The sequence below is a fragment of the Gopherus evgoodei genome, chromosome 1, assembly GCF_007399415.2.
Source record: "Gopherus evgoodei ecotype Sinaloan lineage chromosome 1, rGopEvg1_v1.p, whole genome shotgun sequence".
In the NCBI taxonomy this organism is placed as follows: domain Eukaryota; kingdom Metazoa; phylum Chordata; order Testudines; family Testudinidae; genus Gopherus; species Gopherus evgoodei.
Genome location: NC_044322.1, coordinates 142,757,939 through 142,784,900, shown reverse-complemented (window position 1 = coordinate 142,784,900; position 26,962 = coordinate 142,757,939). Strand labels below are relative to the sequence as shown.

Below are 26,962 nucleotides of genomic sequence, written 5' to 3'. Positions count from 1 at the left end.
AGGGCTACGGCCCAAACCGGCTAACAAATATCTACAAATATTATTTACACTATTAACTATATAACTAACTACACTTAACTACTAATTACAACTATCAACCGTAGAACAAGGAGAGCTAGGGACGTGGAGGACAGCTATGCCGCGCTCCACAGTTCCCACGACCGACACGGCGGTAAGAAGGAACTGAGGAGCGGGTGGACCGGCAGGGGTATATATCAGGTGCCATGGCGGCGCCACTCTAGGGGGCGACCTGCCGGCCCACTGGAGTTGCTAGGGTAAAAAGTTTCCGACGAACGTGCACGCACGGCGCACACACCTAACTGGAATGGATGTGAGCAATCACTCGAAGAAGAACTTATACGTGCAGTTATGACTACATATTTGTGATAAGGAGAGTCCAGACATCCCAGAGGAAGAACAGGGGCCTGAAACCTCCAAAATAAGCAACTGAATACTATATACAATACTATTATACTACATTAACTCCTCACTTAATGTTGTAGTTATGTTCCTGAAAAATGCACATTGCCTCTTTAAGTACGCTGACCCCACTCTAAGTACACTGCCTTTTTAGATCAGGAAGTTGAGACAGCAGCTGCTGCCTGCAAGCTCCCTCCATCCTGAGCACTTCCCGTTCCCCACTCTATGGAGATAGGATAAGTGGGTGGCAGGAGCAGGGGGAGAGGGGCACCCTGATATTATCCCTCCCCTCCATCCTTCCTCCCCCCACCAGCAAGCAGGAGGCTCCCAGAAGCAGCTCCAAGGCAGAGGGCAGGAGCAGTATATGGCAATGGGGGGCAGAACAGCTGAACTGTGGTCAGTTGATAGCCTGCTGGACAGCTGCTGCACAGGGAACTTAAGGGAGCAGGGAGCTGATGGGGGGGTTGCCGGTCCACTCTGGTTCCAAGCCCCCACCAGCTAGCTCCAATGGGCAGCTCCTTCTGCAAGCAGTGGACAAAGCAGGCAGCTGCCAAACAACATTCTAAGGTCACATTGCACCACTTTAAATGAGCATGTTCCCTAATTGATCAGCAACCGGGACAACTTTAAGTGAGGAGTTACTGTATAAATGTATTAAGTAATGTCTTTTATGAAAGCCAGCAACACACGGGTCATGAATATCATTGTGAAATGTATGTATTAACACTGTGAGGAGGCATGGATATTCATTGATATTATACATTCAAGGCTGATTAGAGAAAGGGAGAAAGAGGGTTTCTCTCAGAGGGGAGGGAAGGTAGCTATCTCCCTCTCCCTAATGTAAATTAGGCTATATGGAACCAAAACAATGGAAGCTCCATTTACATACGAGTCAGCAGGGGGATGGAATGAACAGCAGGGGGTCATCCTGCTCTGGAGACAAAACAATGAGTTTGGAGAAGTATAAAGAGAAGCAAGAAACCATCATTTAATGGACATAAGAGACACAGAGGACACAGGTATCAGAGGGGTAGCCATGTTAGTCTGGATCTGTAAAAAGCATCGACGAGTCCTGTGGCATCTTATAGACTAACAGATGTATTGGAGTATAAACTTTTGTGAGCAAATACCCATTTCGTCAGAGGACACAGAAATCTGTGAAAGGTGGATCCCTCAGCCACGTGGGTTAAAGACACTGATCTGACTGTAACAGTGAAATTTCCTGAAACCAAGATTGTAAATCGGTTAAATTTTAGATACTGGAAAATGTGTTTAATTTTTGTTTTGTCATCATTTTCTGTTTCTATTATCCTTGCTCACTCTCACTTACATCGCTATTCTTATTAATAGACTTACTTTTGGTTTTATCATAAAATCATCCCAGTGCTGTGCATTAAAGTGTGGATCCTCAGCTAAATTAACAGGCTGGTGCATGCACTTTCTCTTTAGAGGAATAAACTTGGTAATTTTGGTGAAACGTCCAGTGATAGGAGCTGATTACTGCAGAGGAGCGCTCTCCTAGGGGGTTCAGGAACTAGGCTTCACTGAATGTTACCTGCAAGGCTAGGTTAAGACTGACAGAATACCGAGAAGTTTGCTGGTGAGGTGGACACACTGGTGTGGCAGGTAGCTGACACGCTTTAAGCTCCAGCAAAGCTCTCTTGCTGAGGCAGAAGGGTAACAGGGGCTTATGGTTTTGGGCACCCAAAGAAAGCATCACAATATTTAAAAAGTCTCTTCCAGTGAGAGTTTGATTAGAACTACACTTGAAGTGGTTTTACGTCGGTTAATATATTAAAAGGCTTTTATATTTTTTTTTAAAGTTTAAGTTAATTAATATTAGTCCAGAGGTTTCAACATTAGTGGGCGCTTGGAAATCAGAGTTTTGCCACTGTCCTCACCTGAAGTGTTTTTACAAGTGCCAAAATTAGAGTAGGTTTTCAAAAGTTGCCTCTAATTTTGTGGGTGGAAAAATGCAGGCAAAAATTTATATTTGCAAATCTGGTCCTTGAAGTTGCAGCTAGCAATCTAAACATTACTATGGGGAGGTGTTCTTTATTATTAACTCTCCATTTATTGCTGGTTCAGCATCCAGTGGGTCAGTTCTCAACTCTCTCATGCCTTATGGACAACGTAAGTTTTCATCTTTTGTTCATATTACTAGAGCCACTGGCATGAAAACTGGTTCTTTGTTTAACAATTCACCAGTTCTTACTTTTTTAAACACCACTTGAAGCCATAATCCTCTGTGACAAGCCAACTAGTTCCTGAAGAATTGTTTATAAATGTCAAGACAAATACACTATGACCTCAGCTGAGAACATGCACCACCAGAAACAAATGAGCAGCAACAAAGACCATGTTTCATACATATATCCCTAGCAATATATTGAAGAAAAAGTCAGTCAGTATTTTTTCAGGATCTGAAAATGTAAGTCACTATATATAGAGAAAGAATGTATAATTATTACTTTTAATCACAGTGTCATACCTGCGTGAAATATTTTCCATCATGTTTCAGGACTTTCATTGAAAGGTCAAGAATCAATCGTAGAAACTCCCACGTAGAATCTGGATATAAAGAAAGAATTAGAATCTTCAAGTACTAGTGGCTTGCTAAGCATTACATAACTAATATTTAAGCACTGCTACTGAGTATTTCAGCAGGATGATTATTTTTCTCTATCATTAGTTGAAATAAAGTGTTGATTACCAGCACTTGGGCTCCTGGGATTTGTCAGGTTTCTTTAGAATTTCTGAGAGACTTTGCATAGCCTGTAGTGTGAATTCCCACACTTTTTTTCATGAGTTCCCACTATTTAGCTGACTGTGCTTAAAGTCAAACTAAAAGTGGTAAACAAAGAAAATTTCAGGAAAAAAAATAATCTAGTCTTCAATGCCAGTAACTGGACTTTTTAAGCCCAGAATGCCAATAGAAAAGTATTTCATTACCAATAAGGTAAGGCAGTTTCCACCCAGCCAAGGGCACAGAGGAAGCAAGCATGCAATCTTAAACTATGGAGGTTAGATGCATAAGTGACATTCCCCCATCAGCTCTAATTTTTCACATTGCAAGGTGCATATAGGTAAGCAGTTCAGGATGAAATGCTCCAGAGTCCTGAAAATAAGAAAAATACGCAGGAGAAAGAATGTAATGGTGATTCTTTAAGTCACTGGATGCATGCATTAAATTAACCCTCATGAAGACTTAACTTGTTTCGCAAGCATAACTGCAATTGGCAACTCAAGCTACCAGTTATCTGTCATCTTGAAGGCATTACTGGAAAGGAATCTAAAATAGTGCCGCCTAATGAAAATATTGAGATCTTGCTGTCCTGCAACATACAGCACAATAAGACTTCAACTTCTTCTAGCCATTCCATCCACACTGTGTCTTCTGCAAGGAAAATTCTGTTCTCCATAGATAAGGTATCTTATGTTCTCTAAAGTGTTCCATATCCATATTTTAATAGAATAGTGATATAGCACATAATAATTCTGGTCTTCAACTCTTTTAAAAAGGACCTCAACTTCCAGACTTGCTCAGCAACCTTCCAGATTTTCTTTTTGTCTGTCTTGTTTGGGGGCTGCTATTGGATTTCTCTGCCTCCCCAAAAAATGTCAATCAAGGAATAAGCAACAGCATAGGAGTTAAAAAAACAGTAGAATTAGGACCAGGAGCCATAATTGAATGTTTGGAGGCAGCTTTCCATGCTGTGCTATGAAATCAACCCATCTTTCTCTAATATGCACTGAAAGGCAGGGTCTTTTGCAGTTATTCCATATTACTAACAAAAGGGTATTTCCCTATTCTGCCTGCATACTGTATCCCTACTCAGAGTAATGAGTCTGGACTGTAATCCAAATATAGCCAAAAAATACCCTGAGTTGGTACTAATAATACTGAATCTAAACATATCAAAACATTTGCATTCTCAAAAATGCTTTTTAAACAATCTATAAAAATCTTGTTTCTCACAATTTTCTCTAAGTGATATCTGGCCTGATATGAAACAAAAGCAGTATTTTAAACATAAAAATCAGAAGCTTAAACACTGACCTTTTAGAAATGTATTCTAATATACAAAAGCCAAAAAATTATTACTCTAAAGCAGGGGTAGGCAACCTATGGCATGCTGATTTTCAGTGGCACTCACACTACTCGGATTCTGGCTATCGGTCCGGGGGGGCTCCGTATTTTAATTAAATTTAAATGAAGCGTCTTAAACATTTTAAAAAACGTATTTATTTTACATACAGCAATAGTTTAGTTATATATTATAGACTTATAGAAAGAGACCATCTAAAAACATTAAAATGTATTACTGGCATGCGAAACCTTAAATCAGAGTGAATAAATGAAGACTCGGCACAGCACTTCTGAAAGGTTGCTGACTCCTGCTCTAAAGGCTCAAGTTCAAGTGTGAGTATAATACTTGTGTAACAGAGGTAAATATAATGATTATGTCTAAAACATGTTACATGTGTGACACTGGAAGCTAGCAGAAAGTAGAAAGGAACTGAAATGAGGAAGGACATTGCTGTAATCATTCACTACATCATATCTAAATATAGGCCCCGATCATGCAGTTCACTGTGCGTGGATTCAGGGATGTGCCTGATGGGGTAAACTACAAGATCAAGGTCTGAGTCTTGGAGCTATTTAGGGCAGTGGCTGTCTTCAAGCAGAGCTCAGCATACTTCTGGGTTCTGTATAAAATTATTGCCAAGACTTACATATGACTACAGTAGTTTATATTGTACCATCACCCAGAGAGGAAGTAAATTCCTGGGGAGTGGGAGGGTGGAGAGGGAAGAAATGCTCCAAAGAGAAAAGAAATCTGGGAAAAAAATGCTCCAAAAATGTACATGCTAGAGCAGCAACTCAAATATAGCGTAAAAGCAGCAAAGAGTCCTGTGGTACCTTATAGATTAACAGACGTTTTGGGGCACGAGCTTTTGTGGGTGAATACCCACTTCGTTGGATGCATCAAATATGGTGTGACACTATTATATTTATTTTCAAAAACATAAAACATATCTCCCTTCCTGAGAGGATAAAATAGTGTGTTCCCCAATTTCATAAGACCCAATTAAAGAAAATGTACATTCAGGTTCTGTAGGTCACAAATCTATGGCAAGCTGTAAAAAACAAATTTGTGTTTCCAAAGTCTTCCATAGTTTATAAACTAGCTGTACTGTTTAAATTCAACTCAAGAAGTGGAGATGGGGGGAAATAAAGATCCTGCTATGACATTTACTTCAAAATTTGCAAGGAAAGTACTCCTCACTTCCTCCTTCTCCCAATTCAGGAACTGAATGCTAAAATTTAGAAGTCCTGATAGTCACAATTCTTCTCTCCACTTGCATGCATGTGCACTCCTTTCCCCTCGCCCCTTACTTTTCTTCCTAGTGCTCCTAATTATGAGAACATCTCTTGTCTCAAAAGAGCATGTTCCTTAGTAAGTGGACAGTTGGCTTCACTGCTGTGCAGTGACTAGGTTCCTGTCACCACCAACATCCAGAAAGTGGTGAAGGTGGTGGTGGTGGTGGTGGATTTCTGAGAGCCTGAGCTCCAGCCCAAGTGGGAACATCTGCACTGCTATTTTTAGCCCTGCATCAAATGACCCAGGCTGAGATTCACTGCCACAGGTTTTGTTTTGGCATTTTTTTGCAGTGTAGATGTACCCCATCATTGCAGTCTGCTATTTAGCTTTTGATGCAACTAGTTGTGACCCAAGAGCCCCACAAGGCTAGACAATCCAGGCAGATGCTCCGGAGTTGCAGTGTGCCTTTCACTAACCTGCAGAGTGTCAGTATGGCTGAGTAGGCCTAGAGGAGTGTCCTTGTGCTGCCCGTGGAGTTGGGGAGCTGACCCATGGCAGGTACAGACAAGGTTTCCTCAAGGTGAATCCAGGAGGAGCGGGGGGTGGGGCAGATGGGGCATCAAGGTTCCTCACAACCCAGGGTACCCCCAAGAAGCATCACGTAAGGTAAAAAAAATTCCCCTCATTTTAACCCCAAAATAATATTTTGCTGTGAACTGTCAAGAAAGCCAAGTGTTAAAAACAGTTAGTACAAACAAAGAACTAACCTTCTTCAGGAGATGTAGAGATTGGAACAGCTGTCAGATCATTAATTACATAATCAAACATCCTTCCTTCTTTGGCATACCTCTTCAGTACAGGAACACAGTCTTCTATTAGAACCTAAAAAATTGTTTTAATAAGTGTTCAAAATCCTCTTAAACTGACTAGACTAATATGATGTATAGGAATTAAAATAGGGAAAGAGGTCAGAATTAAGCCAGACCTTAACATAAGGTTCTAATCTTAGCTTTTTATATCTCCATATAGAAGGCAATGCTGGGGGTATCGGGCAGCAGAGTGATGCAGCAGCGAACCAGAATTTCCATGCCCAGCTCGGTCACCGACTGTTGGGTGACTACTTAGATCATTTGTGCCTCTGTTATTCCCCATTTTGTAGATGAGGACGTAGTTAATAGCCTCACAAGATAATGGAAAGTTTTGAGATCCTTGGATGAACGGCACTTGACGCATGCAAAATATCATGCAATTTTTGCTAGTTTTTCTCCAAGAAAACTAGCTAGTGTTCAAGGATATGTCCTTAGGAAGAATAACCTTGCAGTTAAGATACCAAACTATGATCCAGTAGATCTGGGCTAGTTTACCTGCTCTGGCAGACATGGTATGTCACATACCCTTCTCAGTAACCCAGTTTCTTCTTTTTTCCAATGGTAGAATATTTACTCATATGAACAGAATTTGCCAACAGATTTCAAGCAAATAATGGCACAGATAAAACCAATCATGTGAACTATATCTGAGATTCTGAATGATGCAGTAGGATTGAATTAAGTTTATGATTTGCATTACTTCTCAGCCAGTTTATACTGGGAGATATTAGATACAATACCCTATTTTTATATTAATATTACCTATTTTCACTCAGCTACTAAAAAGGTTTGGTGATGGCAATATGCATTATTATCCTTCAAGATTCTTTATTATTCCAAGTGTGAGTTGTAAATATTAAAAAAGCAGAGCGGGTTTGGAGATGGAGAGTTAAATATCTCAAAATTAATGGATCAGTGTTTTGAATCTAAACCCTGGTACAAAATATACTATGATTTAGAAATGCAGATATGGATTAAACCTAAAATAGTAGGAAAGAAAATGTTAAGAAGTCAAATGGCATACAAAAAACTTCCCAAAATAATACATGCCAGATCCAAATCTAGATGTTACTTGCAATGAAGGTGACAGATAGATTACCTGATAGCATTCTCCTTTAAGATTGTCTAAGACATCTCCACATGTTTTACGCATGTATTTTTTACACCCGTCGATCACCATTTGGTCAATGTTTGATGTTAGTTAAGGAGCATTAAATTCTGTTCACCTTTTATTAACCAAAGTTTGGGGGCGGGGGGGGTCCCTTTTATCGAAGAGATACAGTTAAACTTATGGAGGAACAGGAATAGTAATATAATTTCCTGCAATATCTAGGCTTAGGAATTAATTTCCAACCTCAATTAGAGGTTTAAGATATTATTTATATTAAAAAAAAATTCTTTCCAACCAGCACTGTTGGCACCATAATTTGCCATACATTTTAAAAGCGTAATGTTTTAGCACAATGACGATGGTAATTATTTTGGTTTATAGCTAATGAAATTTCCTATGTATAGTGACTAGCAGCAAATCATATCTGGAAAATGGAACTTGGAAATCTTATTTATGAAGCCACCTTTGGATCATTTTCTTTAACTGATATCTGAGAAAGAGGATACGGTTGACACATGTGCCATCATCATTAAGAACCAAATCCTGAAGTCTTTAATGAAGTGATATTCCCATTGACATTAATGACTTTAAGTTACCGAAATAAGAAAATCGGGATTTAGCTCTAAGTGCAGAAAATGCTGTCTGAGAGCTCTGGTTTGGATTAGGAACTTGGAAATATATATTCCATGGCTAGGATCAGATCTCACAGTCAGCGCCTGCATGCTGCAGTGATTGGGTCTAAAACCATTCCTATTTTTTGGCTTAGAGAGAGCCAGTCTTCCAACACAAGTTCATATTAGAGACATTTAACTTGAGGTTTCAAGATACATAAGGAAGAGTATGCTGTATTATTAACATGAATGGTCATTTGTTGAAAGGATATCTCCACCATGGTGACCATCTTTGGTTTCAGTTTGACTATTTCATACAGTATACCCCCATCACCACCTCCTAGGATCAGCACTTCTTTCCCAGTGTAGTCTACTTTCCCACTGCCCATTATGGCTTGTGTATATGCCAGGTCACTCTCTGCCAGATCTGGAAGGAACAAAGAGAAAGTTGGTCAGAAGCTTTGCATTTTGAAGTCATTAATCACTAAATATAGTAAACCAGATGCACCTTAAAGCAATGCTGTGTAATGTCAGTGTGAAAACCAGCATGGATTTTATATTCTTCCAGAACAAAAAAAACAACATGCTTACAAGTGTTAATGTTACAAAATCCAGCTCTCCAGAGTGAGGACATGCCACAACTAAGGGCTTTCCCTGCATGGAATTTTTATGGCTACTTCCACCCTCATCCCACCATTTATTCTGCATGGGTAGATCTGCATAATAACCCCATTAGAGTCAATGAACTCTGTGCAGATGTGACCACAAGCAGCCAATTGCAGGTGGGGGGCATTACTGCATACTCTCTGCTAATTAATTGACTTTTTCATACATCTTAGTTAATTGAGCAGTTCCCTGGGCTATCATTTTATTAGATAGATATATATTTGTCTACACAATGCCTACAGAGAGCACCAGAGGGGTTTGAAATCACGGCAGATCTGGCAGTGTCCTTTCCTGTGGCCCTCCTCCAGACACTTGAGACAACTCAAGTGAGGGTCGCTAGTAGGCCTAGGCTTGCCACCGGAAGCACACTGTTTAAGCCCCAGTGACCGAGGCATGCCCTGGTAACTGGGGAAGGAACGGACAGCCTCTCCGGGCATTGAGAGGAGCTCCACCCCTACTACAGTAAAACAACTAAAAACTAGACTAAGAAACTATGTACAGGAAAACTATACAGAGAACCACTAAAGGCACTTTGTAAAGGCAAAGAGAGCAGTTCCAATAGCTGCCATGGGTGGTAAGAAGGAACTGAAGAGTGCAGGCTCAGCGAGGCCCCTTATATCAGTTCTATGATCACGCATCACCAGGAGGTGCCAGAGCCGAGCCACTGAATACCACTAGGGGAAAAATTTCCAACAGCTGTGCTCGGGGAATGCACACACCTAAATCCAAATGGACATGTACAAGCACTTGAAGAAGTAGTAGTATTGATGGAGAGGTTGAGACCGCTAATTGGCTGCCCCTAGCTGGCCTCAAACAAAGAAAATTAGTTAACAAAAGAGAAAGCTAGTGGCCAACAGCCCAAATATTTTAAAGGGGAAAATAAGCCATCTAACAAGGTTATGAAACCCTAAGGCAGGCTAGGGAAAATCATTTCATTTGTCCTTTAAAACAATGGGCAGTTGTTTAGAAGATGGATGACTGAGTTTGCTTTCTTGTCCCTTAAAGTAACTGTCAGAGGTTGCATAGCCTGGGAAAGGGCTAAATAAATATAAGAGAGATCTCTTTATTATCTGAAACTTTCTGTTTGATACTTTGAAAAAATGCCTTTAACACACACACACACACACACACACACACACACACACACACACACACACACACACACACACTCTCTCTCTCTCTCTCTCTCTCTCTCTCTCTCTCTCTCTCTCTCTCAAAACTCCACACAACATCCATGGGAAACTAATACAGGTGTGTTCTGACAAGATAGAATCCAAATAACCCACAGCTTCAGACCAACAGAACATTGTAAAGAGACTATACTTACTAACATCCCCACTGAGGATAAGAATATTCCCAAACTGTTTCGAATGTAGAATTTTAATATTCTGATAAGGCGACTCTTCATCATAAACAACCTCATCTATATCATACTCTACCAAACGCCCATCAGCCGTGGGCCAGTACCTATCAATGGCTTCTCCTCTCACAATTGTTGGCAATCTAAAGAAGGGAAAAACAAAAACTATTCACAATTCAATCTGAAAGTTAACAAACATTCCTCATTCTCCTTTAATTTAGCATAAATGCAGTACATGAGAGATGCTCTCCCACCTCTATAGTACTTAACATTTTATCATCATCATTGACTTACATCATAACTTATCATTGACTTATCATTTCTTATATCATAACTGAATGTACTGGACACCTACTCAAATACATGTTTAATCTATGAATTTGCAAGAAAATACTATCCAAAAAGTATTTGTACAAAAGAATTAAAATCTGTAAATGTGATTTTTACATTTTTCTTGTATTCAGTAAGATTGCACTGTATACAAAGTCATTCCAATCTGTGTGTAATGCTCAAGAAGGTTATTTTAAATATTTTAGCTACCAGTCAAATATACAAGGATTGCTAGTATCTATAGGAGAATCTAGGTGTTGATACTTTAATTTAGCACTATTCTAGCAACCTGTGTGTGAATCAGTCTTTTATAGTGGGGAAGAGGATTTGTATAACACTAGACACTTCATTTTAAACTAGAAAATGAAATTAATGAAACAAATGCAGAACATTGGCAAAAAGACACCAAACAAGTTTAAGCACTGTCTGCCTTTATTCTTAACATAGATGTAAAACACATTTGGATGTTTTCACCAGAATTTGCATTAATTTCTGAAAGTCTGGCTCAGATATGTAGCGTCAAAGTTGGATGAATCTAGTAATTCATTTTACAATTTCTTAATCGAGTATAAGTTCAGTTTTAAAAAATGAGTTAGCTTTAAAAAGACAAATTCACGTTCAATGTTCATGTTAAGGTGATACCAACAGATCAAAATGCTTTTGTTATGCTTCTGTGCATAAATGCTGATTTAATTTGTTTCCTATTGAGGAGAATTAAGCTTTTTGAAATCAGGAACTGCAATTTCTGGCTGGTCTGCTTCCAGAGTGAAAGACCTTTGCTGTCCTTTTAAAACCAACACACATGGACAAAATAGCCTCACCATCTGTGTGCATCAAAATATCAAACTGAAATGAAAATACTATTTTCTCCAATTTTTTATTTATTCAACTCAATTGTTATGAAAATATTTCAGACTACTTTTTCTTTATTTTGGATTCCCTTTCTCTCTTCATGAACCATAATTATTACACTGTATACAAAGGATTAGTATCACACAATGGCTTATGCTATGCACAATTTAACAAACTTAGTGGCGATATTTATCAATTCTGAAATAAAACCACCACAGTCATAGGTATTAAAAAAGCAGGCATACTCCCACTAAATAGGGGGAGGGATGGCTCAGTGGTTTGAACATTGGCCTGTTAAACCCAGGATTGTGAGTTCAGTCCTTGAGGGGCCATTTGGGGATTGGTTCTGCTTTGAGCAGGGGGTTGGACTAGATCTTTTTAGGTCCCTTTCCACCCTAATAATCTATGATACATACATACACTGAGTATTCATAGCTTGTTTTAAAGGCAAAAATGTATTATTGGTGATTTTAATAGCCTCTTAGAAACTTAAACTGAGTTTCCTTACAAACTCCACCACAGCACTATAGAATGTGCCTGGGAACCAAAAATCTCTCATTTAAAAAAAAAAAAAAAAAAGTCATGTGGAATTTGCTAGCTACAAAAAAGTCAATTTTGCACCTACCAATCTTGACAGTGTTTCTTTGAACAGGTATTTATTGTAGAAATTAACTGCCATATGAAATTTTCAAATGAGTATACAAAAATATATTTACTTATACACATCCGTTTGAATAAATCTGAGGATTAGAAACAAAAATTAACAGTAAATCAAAAGGTATGTCCACAGACCTGTCCACTACACTAGAGGATCAAAACCAAATTCTGTGTCAATCCAGAGTGATTCCCTGGCTTCTGAAGAATTAGGCCCTACTTACACCTATGTAACAAAGCAGGATTTTACTCACTTTCAATGTTAATGTAAATCAAGTTAAAAGGTGATGATACATTAAAAATAACATACCGCTTTACCCTTTTGATACCGCTGTGAAACAACTCCTTCATTTTTTCTTCTATCTTATTTAGTAGCTGTAAGAAACATGAAAGATGTTGAGTTTACAAAAGGTCACAAATACACTTCCCCACCCATGATACAGTAATCTGAAATTGTGTTAAGTAAGGTGTAAAAAGAGAGTCTCCCAGTGGCGCCTTATACAGCTAGGTTGGGGCCCCTGGCCATGCCCAGTTATCACCTCGAGGTCAGCCCAGCCCCTAAACTTTTAGGGTATGTCTACACTGCAGTTAGACTCCTGCAGATGCCCCGTGCCAGATGACTTGGGCTCGCCAGGCTCAGGCTATGGGGCTGTTCGACGGTAGTGCAGACTTCCGGCTCAGGCTGGATGTGGGGCTCTAGGACCCTGTGAGGTAGGAGGGTCCCAGGACTCGAGCTGCAGCCCGAGCTAGAACACCTACACCACAATTTATCAGCCATGCAACCCGAGCCCCACAAGCCCAAGTCAGATGGCCTGAGTCAGCCCTGAAGGGCTGAACGTCTGCACAGAAATTTTACAGCCCCACAAGTCCAACTCAGCTGACCCAGCCAGCCACAGATGCTTAATTGCTATGTAGACATACCCGACAGGTAAAAGCCCAGAGCCAGCAGAACTCCAATTAACAGTCCTTAAGTTTGTTAACTTACGGCTTGAGTGTCTACACTCATTTGTAACCCCAGGCCAGGAACTGTTGAACCCTGGGTCCCAATCTGCATCTACACTGCATTATGTGGGCCTGAGTCCAGCCACCCAACTTTCCTAGTACACTCCCAACACATGGTCCCTCTAACCCTTGGTTCATGGTGTAGTGTGGGAAACCTTGACTGACCACCACACATGACTGTCAAGAGGACAAAGAATGTCAGCACATGGGAGCGTGGAATGCCTTTGGTGGACTCCCAAAGACAAGTCCAGTGGGGCTATGTCTACCCTGTAAAGCAACAGGTCTCAAACCCTGGATCCTGGCTTGACTCAGACTCATGGAGTCCTGAGAGCCTGGGTCCAAGACCTGGGTTAACATAATTTGTGTTTAGATGGAAGGAAGGAGTTAGGCTTGAGGCTGAGTTTGAAAGAAGTCAGTAGCACCCCCTTACTTTGGGGGTGCCTGGAAAACAGCTTTATGGACTCTTGGCCAGGTAGCCAAGCCAGTCTCTCCCTCCTGGGTTTCCCTGGGGTTCACCTGACTCCTTGCAGAGCTTGAGGGGAGGGGGGGAAGAGGAAAGGGAGGTGAAGAATCTCTGGCATTTAGGAGGTTCTTTCCTAATGCTTCAGCAGCCACTTCCTTCTCAGGGCCTCCTCCTTGCTGACGGCAACTTCCTTTTTACCATGCATGACTGGCATAACTACCTTAGCACACAGAGCCCACACTGGCCCTGGCCCTTTCAGTGCAATGTTTACACACCCTGTTACACTGGGTATCTTAAGAGGAAAGTAATGACACACAGCCTTTCACTTGCAAGTTACCAATACAGATCTGGTCAACAGATCTGAAGCCAATGTGAAGTTGGCAGTCTTAGCCCAACTCCTGGTGAAAACTCTCCACATTACAGCAATTACTATCACAATTGGCACATTTATTGAAATATCAGCCTGCAGGTCGAGGATCAAATGGGCATACAGAGGCTCTCTCTCTAAGTAAAAAAGTAGCTGATTCTCCAACTTGGCATTAAGACACAGCAACGTGTGGAAGGTTGCACTACCACTAAGCAGGGTCACCTCCGGATGGTGGGAATAAGGTGTTTCAGTTGCATAGCAGTTGCAGTACAGCTCTCCCAGACTGGGCATCTGACCTGGCTTCTAAGTTTAGGGCATGAAGCTTGACAAAAGTCAGTGGGTTACTCCACACTGCTGCCTCACAGATATTCCTGAAACTGGCAGAAGACACTGTTTGTGCCCTGGTGGAGTGGGCCTTCATATCTGGAGGGAGAGGTACACCAGCCATCTGATGACCTACCTAGATAAAATGTCCTAAGCAGCCTCATATGGCCACAAAAAGACATCCTGAAAGAATTCAGTTCTATTAATATACTAGAGCAAGTATATACATATATACACACACATATACAGAGAGAGAGGGAGAGTGTGTGTGTATTAGTTCTTGAGTCTAAATCAGGTAGACAGAGTCAGACAGAAAATTTAGCCAACACTAAGAGGTAGTGGGTTGGACACCACAGTTTTATTTTGTTGCCACGGGTGGTAAGAGGCGAGGGGAGGGTGACAGCCACTTTTACTCTTGCATGAGAGCACAAGGAAGTACAGGATGCATGGCCAGCCCCAACAAACACTGCTATTCAAAAGACTCAGATCTTGTGGACACAAACCTATAGCGGGACCCACACTGACATATTCAAAGAAGCTGCTAGGATTTCTTCTATGTGCTTACAGACGGCTAATGGTATACTTACATGATCAATTTCATCTCTTCCTTTCATATCATCGCTGTGACTCTGGAGATCCACCAATACTAATCCATGAGGGTAAATTCTCAGATTGGAAAAACTACAAAGCAAAAATTACAGTGATTAGGATTTCATTTATTAACAACATTGTGGTTTACCAAGAGGAAAAACTGTTTCTTAATACAATGCAACTCAGAAGTCTGGTAATTTTTCCAGCTCCATTGTCAACAAATGATTTTCTCTCTGTTTCTTTCAAAAAGTAACTGAACAACAGAGTTGACAGGGGCATGCCAGCCACCCCATAATCTTAAACTAATCATATAACTAATCTTAAAAACAAACAAACAAAACCATAGCAGTGCATAAAAACCAACACAGACATAATGAGGGAAAATGCACTGCACATCAGTCTCTATTCTTTGAATATGATAATTTGTTGGGAGAGTTAAGAGTTAGATATTTAAAAACAAAACAAGTTTCAGAAAACAATTAGCTATTCCCTTCCCTTTCACTTCAAGAGAACTTAAAAGTATTAGAGACACCTCCTGCAGACAGCTTTCATGTTAACAGATTAATGACTATTCACAAGAAATAAAAAGCATATTTTACAGAGCGGGGGAGAGAAGATGACCACACACAATTAAGTGACAAAAACGAGTACTAAGTAAGAGCAGGTAACTAGTTTCTGCAAGTTTAATTACCGGAAATTTTTAAAGTGATTAAACGTTTCCAGTAATTTTAGCTTTAAAGTGATTACCCTAAAAATTAAAAAGGGAGAGGCCATGGATGACATGACCTGAACCAACAACAACAAAACCCTTTGCTCTATTCTAGAGGCCACCAATCGGCCATTTGCTTTGGATATCAGTGGGGTTTGGTTCGGTTTGATGGGGTTTTTTAAGAAAAGAAGAGAAGGCCTTTAAGATAGAACTCCAGTCCCTTCAAGAGATAGCCTACGATGTCTCACTTCACCAAAGTCTCTATACAGGACCTCACTTAGGAGAAGGATATGCAGCATAACTCTTTTGGAGTAATTTTTTTTTTTAAATCTTCAGTAACGTTTATAAAGTACTTTTAAAAACATGCAGATTTACCGTTTTCCCTCTGAACCAGGTGGTATCAGAAACAGTCCACCCAAGGCCTTTCCCACTAATATTTAAGACTATCTATGAGACATCCGTAAACTAACACCATTAAAACCATGGTTCACCAAAGCCACAGGACCAGTCTAATTCCTCCTACTATCTAGTAAATAACTTCTGCATAATAAGCAACCTGTGGGTTCAGTTTGATGGAGGAAAGTAGATGGACAGTGACGTGATAGATCAGCCATGGCCAAACTATGGTTTGTGAGCCACAGGCAGCCCTTTCACAGTTAAAGTGCGGCTCATGGACCCCCCCCCACGCACCCTCCATTCTCTGCCTACCAGACGGGGCGGGGGGGGGGGGAAATCAGGGGAGGGAAGAGCTCGGGGCATCTGCCCTGCAGCAAGGTGGGAGGATTAGGGGCTTCTGCCCTGCAGGGAGGGAATCTAAGGGCTTTCGATGGGCCAGAAGCGCCTCACCTGGGCAGGTGCCATCCCACAGGGCAGGTTGCGCACATCTTGCAGTTCTCAAACTTCTGAAGATTATTGTATGTGGCTAGGAAGGTCAGTAAGTTTGGCCACTCCTGTGACAGATTCATGTTTGTCTTGTAATGATAAGATCAGCTTAGTCACTAGGATGCTGATCCATCACTTTAGAAACATTAGGACATTACCATTCTCTTCAGAGAAAGCACTCTCAGGTACTTTGTTCTAATAATAATGGTTTGGTTCTTTCTTCCATATCAACACTATAGTAAAATGTTAGTGACAATCTTCAATAGAGCAACTTAGTTATAAGCATGTTCAGTACATTGATGGACATAAGCAATAGCAATACATGCACAGTGAGACTTTCTCCAGCTTTTCAGAAATACATACAATAGTAAAAACCAATCAGGTTATGCCATTTATTTTTAAAACAATCATGGGGACTGCCACTGCAGTCCTCATCTAATCTTCAGATTCACCATCTTTTCCCCCATCCATTCTTATATGGCAGAGCCAGCCAGCCTGTCAGAATGTTCCCCAAATTTACTTTGACAGCCCTGAACACTCCACCAGCATCAATGCTTGGGTGTAAGAGCTGGTGTTTTTGCAAGATTCTGCACACTATAGCATTGCCTTGAACACAAATGCTACAGAAGCAACATCAAAGCCAGGAAACTCTGGAGTAGTTTTTGTTTCGTGATTGGGATGGCTAGGATCTGGTAAAAGTTAGCAGGAGATTGGCTCCAGCAAAGCAAGATTTGCTATAGTATAAGCAAGTTTTCAGCTACCAGAAAAGGATAACTCCCCAGTCATATATAGAAGTTATTAAGTTAAGAACCTAGAGATGGTCAAAATCTTTTGACATTCAAGATTTCAGGCCACATATCAGGGGAGAAACATAAAAGACTGAAAACATCTGTGATCTTTTCCTCTTTTTTCCCAAAAACCAGTTCTATAAAGAGCTGCCACTATTGTCCTCTATGCATGTGTATCCCTAAAAGCATTTTTAGCCCTTTCTCTTGGTCTGTTTCTTAAGGCTCTCTGGGCACATTATAAAAGAAACCCTGGCTGGCAACAATCCTGCTGGAAAGTAGTAGTCAAGCATGGATGCAGAAGCCTACATGACAACTTTTTCCAATAGCTGGACACCCTCCACTACAGAAAGGGATTTTAAAGAAGTGTGCTTGCCCAAGCATGCTATAGACTAGCCCTAGAGGTATGTATAATGCCTTCAGTCCAGGAGACTGCATGGTTTTTGATCAAACACTTCAATGGAAGTACTCCTATTGACTTTTTAAGTCAATTGAGTCAGACTAATCCCTAACCACCACCCGCAGTGCTAGAACATGTAGCTGAGTGGCACTCTTACTATTCTGTACTAAACCCATGCTCTGCACGGTGCCAGAGAATACTGCACTATCAAATGTGCTATTTCAGAAGTTTATCCCCATACTGTAACAATTGGAGGTATTTCACCTCCCATTGGCCAGTTATTAATTTGGGTAGTCATCTCCTCTACCCAAATCCCCCCCCCCCAGTAATTCCAATTTCCTGTCCTAAAGTGAGGCATTACTATTACGGTTTAACAACTGCCATGTTTCACCTCCAATGTGGCTCATTTCAGAGCTGTGGGAGATGCTTCCTCAATACATACATACTTTGTAAACATTTTAAAATAGACACACAATATAAAGGCAAGGTTATTTTTTTGCAGCTATTAGAATATAAAGCAGAGGCTTTTCTAGACCTATGTGGATTTTATCTATATTTTATTTTAACTGTTACCACAGGATCTTTTAGGCTTTACATGAGTGGAAGATTGCTGTCTGGCCTCCTTTCTGCCCCAAACTGGCATCTGAGTGGTTCAGAGGGTCTCTAATTCAAATTGTAAATCTAGCCCATACTTCCTGCCTCTAAACAGAAGACATTCTTAGCCTTTTTCTAAAGGCAAGTTGCACCAGTTTAACTAAAGTCAGTTTTTAAATCTGCTTAGCTAAGCTGATGGAAACCTCTGCTGGTTACTGATTTACTTGTTTACCTAGTTAAGCTAAAACTGATTTAAGTGTGTCCACTAACTAAGCAAGTTTAAAAACAGAAATAGTCAAATGACTGCAATCATAGGTTTAAAAAAAACCACTCATTAACAACAGTAGGGCAGCAACAGTCCAATGGTGCGGCCAGGAGACTTGTTAGCTTCCTCAGTAAATAAAACTCAACAAAATCAAACACAGTTACTACCCTCTGTCCAAAGCTCATCCTCTTTCCTAAGGTAAGTGTTCTCTTACTACCAGTCAGTTTCCACAAGTTGCCAATGATCACAGGCTACCTTCACCACCCAACATCCAATGAGAATGCTTCATATAGCTTGCACAGGGAATTTGAAAATGCATATGACGTTTTGGACAGACCAGTGAGAGATCACACTAAGTAACCATAGGGTGGCTGTCATCAAAAGGTGTTCAGTTTTTCTGAATTGCTAGCATTGCCTCAGTATTTCTTATATATATAAAAAAAAGACTATAGAGAAGGAAACAAATTTTTGTCACTATTAAGTTAGACCTAACTTTGAGTTGGTTAGGCAACCAGAAGAAGATAATTGACTCAATGGGCTAGAGTCCTCTCACTTAAAGGTTTTTGGGGGGAGGGGTGTTTTAACCCCATTGAAGTCACAACATTATCGGGAAGCAAATGAGAGCAAAATCTAACAAGGTATCTTGTTACCACATGCCACCAACTCAGTCTTCTTGTTTAGAGCCAGATCTAAAGCTCACTGAAATCAAAGAGAGACGTTTCAGCAACTTGAAACGGTATTGCATCAGATCTGTAGTTACTTACATTATTAGAGAATTTTCAAGGTGTCACGTCTAAAATCTGCAATTTTTAAGACTGAAAAGTAAATTAATACCGAAGTTTAAATTTTGTAAGTTCTAAAACAAGACTAATTTTTACATTAATAACGAGACTAGCTGAAAATAGTCAATGTAGTCTGTAAGATAGAAACATTAAAACATTTATTAAAACATTACGGTAGCACTTAGAGGTCTATCAGGTTGAGGCTCCTGAAGTGACTCTCCCTGCCCACAGGAAACTATATACAAAGATTTTGTTTTCCAGTAATTCCAGATGCAAGCAGTTTTTGGCCTGTTTAGATGATACTTTAACTATTTAATATGCAAGAAGAGTCCACTTGGCAGAATACTGCATATATAAAATAGTCTAGCCTGTTTAAATGCCAAATTATACTGTTCATATTTTAACAGAAGCAACACATTTTTCATCTACAAGATTATGAAGAAAACTGCTTTACTCTCCTTTCCTACATCTGACTTCTGTTATTAACATTCAGTTTGGGTGGTGGGGGGTGGCAGTGTAGAGGGAAAGTGAAAAGAGATGAGAAACAGCCCAAGTCAAGCAAGTCTTTCCCTCCTATAAGGGATAGTGGAGATAAGAGTTCGAACAGAACTCAGTTTCAGCCATGGGGTCTTGGTGCTGCTGCAGCTGTGGGCCTGGATGCTGCCAGCCACCTTCATCTCTACACATGTTGAAGGAATCACAGAGCTGCCTTTTTTGGAGGGGGTTGAGGGTGGGGATAGGAGATGGGGTGAGAGCGTGCATACGCCATGGGAGCAGGGTTTGCTTGTTTTATTTGTTTCTAACATGTGACATTCAGGTCTCGCCGACGTTGGTTGTCTTGTCCAGCCTTCTGCTAAGGGTGGTCGGACATCAATTAGAGGACATCAGTTCATCAGGTTTCATGTCCTTTACACTTGTGAACTAGGAAGTGACTTATTTATACTGCTTGAAGCTGTGGGACGGAGATTTGGGGTCAAGAGTTTAGTTAACTCCTGTTAAATTAAAATAAAAAATTAAAAAGAGAAAAGTCCACCTTGTGAAGGATTCAGCACCCTCTCCCCTTCAATTAAGGGTTGAGAGAGGATTATCGGGGAGAGAGGAGGGAGACAAAACATCACACCCCCATTTCAGGCCTTCTTCACATGTCATAAGGCAGCCTAAATATTTTCCTAGACAGATCACTTCTAAAATGTTGTCTTCTGTCACTTAGGTATTCCTCATAATAGGGGAGGGAACAGAAGCCAATCCTGATTGAGACAATTCAATGGTATTATTTTAATAAATCAAACTTTGCACATCTATTAGCACTTCCCACCAGATCTCAGAGCATTTAACAGACATGAATGAAAGCCATTGCTACATCACTCCTGCATAGTAGTTATTTTAGTTATACAGATGGGAAAATTAAGGCATTTAAGAAATACAAGACGGTTACTCACCTTTGTAACTGTTGTTCTTCGAGATGTGTTGCTCATATCCATTCCAGTAGGTGTGCGCGCGCCGCGTGCACGTTCGTCGGAGACTTTTACCCTAGCAACTCTCAGTGGGCCGGCAGGGCGCCCCCTGGAGTGGCACCGCCATGGCATCAGTTATATACCCCTTCCGGCCCGCCGCTCCTCAGTTCCTTCTTGCCGGCTACTCTGACAGTGGGGAAGGAGGGCGGGTGTGGAATGGATGTGAGCAACACATCTCGAAGAACAACAGTTACAAAGGTGAGTAACTGTCTTTTCTTCTTCGAGTGCTTGCTCATATCCATTCCAGTAGGTGATTCCCAAGTCTTACTTAGGCGGTGGGGTCGGAGTGAGACGTTGCGGAGTGTAAGATCGCTGAGCCAAAGGCGGCATCGTCTCTTGATTGCGCAACGAGCGCATAGTGAGAAGTGAACGTATGCACTGACGACCAGGTAGCTGCGCGGCATATCTCCTGGATGGGAATGTGCACCAGGAAGGCAGTCAAGGAGGCTTGAGCCCGGGTAGAGTGAGCGGTGAGACGGCCAATCGGGACATGGGCCAAGTCACAGCACGTCCGGATACAGGACGTTACCCATGATGAGAGCCTCTGAGAAGATATAGGCATACCTTTCATACGCTCCGCCACTGCTATAAATAACTGGGGCGAGCATCTCAAGGGTTTTGTCCTCCTGATGTAAAATGCGAGGGCTCGGCGGACATCCAGGGTGTGAAGCTGGTGGTCCCTGCGTGATGCGTGCGGCTTCGGGAAGAAGACCGGTAGAAAGATATCCTGATTAATATGAAGGGCAGAGACCACCTTGGGAAGAAAAGCCGGGTGCGGGCGTAGCTGCACCTTATCTTTGTGGAAGATCGTATATGGAGGGTCTGCCATTAAAGCACGGAGCTCCGAAACCCGTCTGGCCGATGTGATAGCTACCAGGAAGGCCATCTTCCAGGACAGGTACAGCAAAGAGCAAGTGGCTAAGGGCTCAAAGGGTGGGGCTGTGAGCCAAGTCAGAACAAGGTTGAGATCCCAGGTAGGGGAAGGAGGCTTAACCGGTGGGTAGAGGCACTCCAAGCCCTTAAGGAATCTCGAAACTATCGGGTGAGAGAAGGTGGAACTGTTCAACTCCCTTTGATGGAAGGTGGAGATGGCGGCTAAATGCACCCTTATTGAAGAGAGTGCCAAACCTTGTTCCTTGAGGTACCACAAGTAGTCCAGGATAATAGGGATCGAAATGGCCTCTGGAACTAGGGAACGTTGTGTACACCAAAGAGAAAACCGCTTCCACTTGGCGAGGTATATCGTCCTCGTCGAGGGTTTCCTGCTTCCCAAAAGGACCTGTTGAACCTGGGCAGAGCAGCAGAGCTCGAATTGGTTCAACCAGACAGTAGCCACGCTGTCAGGTGCAGGGACTGCAGGTCTGGATGGTGAAGCCTGCCAAAGTCCTGCGTTATAAGATCTGGGCAGAGTGGCAGTGGTATCGGAGTTGTTAGGGATAAGTCGAGCAGCATGGGATACCAGTGCTGCCTCGGCCATGCCGGAGCGATTAGGATCAGTCTGGCCCTGTCCCTGCGGAGCTTGAGCAGGACTCTGTGGACCAGGGAAAAGGGTGGAAAGGCATAGAGAAGACATCCCTTCCAGGGGATCAGGAACGCGTCTGAGAGAGAACCCAGGGAGTTCAGGGCATGAACCCAGAGTGGAGGGCATGACAAGCTCAACCACGGCCCGCGCCGGGGAGCTGGAAGGTACCGGACTCGATGGCTCGTCCGAGGCCGGAGTCAACGGTGCGGCGGAAGTCGATGCCGTGGCAGACGGCAGTGCCGGGCGGTCTGGCCTGGCTAAGCGCTCTGACTGTGGTGCGGGCAAAGCAGCCACAGGAGGCTGGCGCTTCTTGCTCAAAGGTGACAGTGAGCAGTGCCAGGTAGAAGCTGGTGCTGGAGAAGGTCGGTGACTCGGAGTCTTCGCTGAGGAGGTATGCTCCGGTGCCGATGAAGCAGTTGATCTCGGTGCCAGTGCCGAGGAGTGGGGAGTCAGCGCTGCCTCCATCAGCAACTGCTTGAGGCGAACGTCCCGCTCTTTTTTTAGTTCGGGGCTTAAAAGCCTTACAGATCCGGCACTTATCTGTCAAATGGGCCTCGCCCAAGCACTTAAGGCAGGCGTCGTGCGGGTCGCCAGTGGGCATCGGCCGACGACAGACCGCGCATGGTCTGAAGCCCGGTGAGCCGGGCATGGGCCCGGTACTGGGGTCGGGGAAGGGGCTAACCCCCAATCCCGTCGAACTATCTACAATATACAAACTCAACTACTAAATAACACTAACTAACTACAATTAATCGAACTATATACAATATAAGAAAAGACGAGTGAATTGCTAGGGAGGTGGAGAACAGCAAGCTGCGCTCCACAATTCCAACGACCGACACGGGCGGTAAGAAGGAACTGAGGAGCGGCGGGCCAGCAGGGGTATATAACTGACGCCATGGTGGCGCCACTCCAGGGGGCGCCCTGCCGGCCCACCGAGTGTTGCTAGGGTAAAAGTCTCCGACGAACGTGCACGCACACCTACTGGAATGGACATGAGCAAGCACTCGAAGAAGAATCAATGTTACAAGAGACAGTGACACGGTTAGCAAGTGACTACAGATCTGATTTTGCCTTCTGACCTTAGGATGATTCCGAGGGTAAACCATACAATTTATAGCCTGAGGCCAGGTCTTCACTACAGACCTATCGCAGTATAAACTAAGTTGCTCAGGGATCCACACCCTTGAGTGCCGAAGTTAAACCCACTTAACCCCCAGTGTAGACAGTGCTTTGTTGATGGGAGGGCTTCTTCTCACGACATAGCTACCGCCTCTCACGGAGATGGATTAACTACACAGACAGGAGAAGCTCTCCCGTCAGCGTAGGAGCATCTCCACTAAAGTGCTGCAGCTGCGCTGCTATAGCGCTGTATGTGAAGACAAGCCCTGAAACAAAGGGTTGGAGAGTGTTCAGACTAGCTTTTTTTAAAAGAGGTATTAACGTGAGATAAAAAAATACTTCGCCCTCCTGTGGTAGAACAAGACAGAATCATAATCTACAGAACCACCAGCGTGGTTGACAAAATGCCAATAAATCACAGTGCTCTACTCTGTTCCAAGGCTGAACAGAGGTTTAAAAAACAGTGAAGGTCACAGCTACTCAGAGAAGTAACTCATCTATTTTTTATTTTTTTAATGAGAAAGAGAGATTTTGCTTTTAAAGCAGCTGTACAGACAGACCACGAGTGTGGATTTGAAGCAAGTCCTCCCGCTCTCCCCATATACGATGCCAGCCCAGGCACCACATGCAACTCTCAAGTTTACCCACACACACTATCAAAGCTGCCACTAGAACACAGTAAGATACAGCATTCGTTTATATGGCACCATCAATTAAAAAAAATTAAACTCAAACAGTTACAGATATTACCTTTAGTGCCCCCTTCACCCTGAATTCCGTTGCCACTTTTTGAAGTTTTACATTTTCTTTTCATCATTATTTTCTTGTTCATTTGCTGTATAGAAGGTGCCAGCACATATGTACAAAGTAAAAATACACTGAAAGTGCAGTAATGATTTTCCCTACAATGTCATGTACTACATGTAATGAGAGTCAGTAACATTTCAGGTAGAAATGTGCTGCTTAACACAAGGCACCCTTTTAAAAGCTAATGCAATTTACATAAGTGACTTTAAAAGTATTGATCAAAACCAAAAATTGCTGCGGTCCCACAATGCACTTGTGAGATCTTTGGTGTATTTGCCGGCTCAGTGTTTGGTCAATGAGGCTGGTACAGCAAAGAAAATATTCATTCACACCACTACTGGCAATGATTTGATTGGTTAAAGTGGGCAGTATCTTGCCTCTGCGTGGGGTGTGAATGGTTATTTCCCCTACGTTTGCGTTGACAAAATGATTAGTGAATGTTTTTCAAGTGAGCCTTCTTCAATTAGGTTCTTTGTCAGAGTAAATCATGAATTAAATGGACCAGGTAGACTAGCCAAATGTAACTCTTGCTAGCTTAACTTCAGACAAAGAAGGACGAGGCTCTGTTATTTTGGTATGACAACAGGAAAGTGCAGCTTAATCCACAAATCAGCTCTGATTCATTTAACAGCTGCAGTTTTCCAAAGGGCTGTTCAAATAATGTCTTTGTCAGATGAATTTTTGTCGACAGCAATGGTAATACTCTGAATCTCTGAATCTACAACTAAAGAGTAGCATGCTCATTTTACAGTTTGCATTATATACACAGTGTTTAACAATATTTTTGTGAATTGTTCAAAACATTTTCATTTTTCTAGGTTTAGCACTTTTGCATGTGGCGCTGCATTGGCCCAGCTTTCTTTGCCTGGTTCAGGGCATAGATAAGTACTGAAACTATCCAAAGCGAGTACTTTGATATTAAGGATGGCTATTCTCCCTCCCGGGCTTCACCTCCCACTCAGAGTGGAGTGTTTCTGCCTGACAAGACCCAGCAATCCAGTATGAAAGCTCCTCGTTCAGGCCCACAAAGAAGAGACATTGTGCAGCAAGATGGGTCCGATTACAGCACCCTCCACTGAGGCCTTAATATCAGAGTTACAAGGTTTCTTGCCAAAGCCAAAATAGTTTTGTTAGGTAACTAACTCCAGCCACTGCCTATGGAATAATATAAAGGTCTTTTGACACAAGGGCAAACTACAGGTGCATGACAGAACAATGTACAAAGTTACTAACTGTAAATCTAAAGATGTTTTATTAGCATACAAATTCTACATATATAAGGCCTCAGGGTTTTCTTAAGTCCAGCGAATGTTTGACCAAATGTATAACTATGTCCACCAATGCTTTAATGGGCTGTAACAAAAGTTACAAAATTTGGAGTTTCCTTTTAACCTTTTAGTAAAGAGGGCTCCGTTTAAAAACAAAAACAAGAGAGAGAGAGAGAGAAAGAGAGCGCAAGACAGAGAGAGCGCTGCAGTCTTACAAGCCTCTAGATAGCAGAAGATTCAAGAAGCATCTTTTTTAGTGGAAGATATAAGGCCTTTTCTGCACCAAGTATTTTTGTACCTGCGTAGCTAAAATGATATAACAGTGTGTGTAAGCTCCTATCACAAACCCCCTGCGATAGTGTAAACCATGATTTTGCACTGGTAAAGCTCAAAATAAAGAAAGAAAGAAAAGAAGTCCCACAAGAAAACCCCATACAGCCATGGTGACACTTCTCACTTTGCAAACTAGGATAAAGTGCAACATCTCTATACTCTGAGCTTGCACTACTGCATTTAGATTAGCATTGCTATGCCAGTGCAAACAAACAAAAATGAAAAAGTCAACAAAACCCACAAAGCATAAAATCCATGTCAAGCTGCACAGCTTTTGGTTTCTGCCTTCAAGGATGAGCCAAAGTTACAAAATGGTCAAGCATGAGTGCAGTAAAGCTAATTTAATTGGTGATGTGATGCGTCAAATAGGCCAATTATACTTTAATATGCAGTCCTTCAAAACAAAATCTATTTCTGCATGGTAAAACAACTAAGGGGAATAAACTGAGCCTGGTTTTATTAGTTTGTCTCAATTAGATCTGCTTATATGAAAGTGTGTCCCACTCATACCATAACCAGTTTTTTTTGGAAATTAACAATGGGTTTGTAAAATAGCCAAAAGCAATGGCAATAAAGGGCCAAAATACCAAGTTAATACATCTACAGAGACCGGGGGGCGAGGGGGGGCGGGTGACCTTATTGGACCAACTTCTGTTGGTGAGAGAGACAAGCTTTCAAACTACACAGAACTCTTCCTCAGATCTGGGAAAAACAGAAGCCCTGGGGACTTCATTTTTCTTCTCTCCAGAGAATGCACTTCAGTTTGTACACGTATCATTCACATGCTGCAATTTTCTAAAGCTAAAACGTGGTTACATATAACTAGCTTATCGTTGGAAATATGAGAATCCTGAGCCTAAAGCAGCCGTGATAAATGATGGCAGGGCTTCAAACACAGTAATCCCCTTTGAGAGAACTTCCTACTTGCCAGGAGTTGGAAGAAGTGTAATTTTGGATTTCTGCAGAATTTATTATATCATTAAAAAAAGAAAAAAAAAACCTAACCATTTTGACTGCAAAGATGGAATTCAG

General features: G+C 41.8%; 1 protein-coding gene across 1 annotated transcript in view; it reads right to left on the bottom strand.

Annotated features, from left to right (window-relative positions):
* The window catches only part of SMS (spermine synthase), an 83,843-nt gene that overhangs the window by 20,859 nt on the left and 36,022 nt on the right, over positions 1-26,962 (bottom strand). The window contains exons 3-9 of the mRNA XM_030574838.1: positions 14,944-15,037; positions 12,511-12,575; positions 10,332-10,507; positions 8,611-8,765; positions 7,716-7,805; positions 6,515-6,629; positions 2,912-2,991 (exon numbers count right to left, since the gene is read on the bottom strand). Coding sequence (XP_030430698.1) covers positions 2,912-2,991; positions 6,515-6,629; positions 7,716-7,805; positions 8,611-8,765; positions 10,332-10,507; positions 12,511-12,575; positions 14,944-15,037 — 775 coding nt within the window. The remainder of the gene's footprint in view (positions 1-2,911; positions 2,992-6,514; positions 6,630-7,715; positions 7,806-8,610; positions 8,766-10,331; positions 10,508-12,510; positions 12,576-14,943; positions 15,038-26,962) is intronic.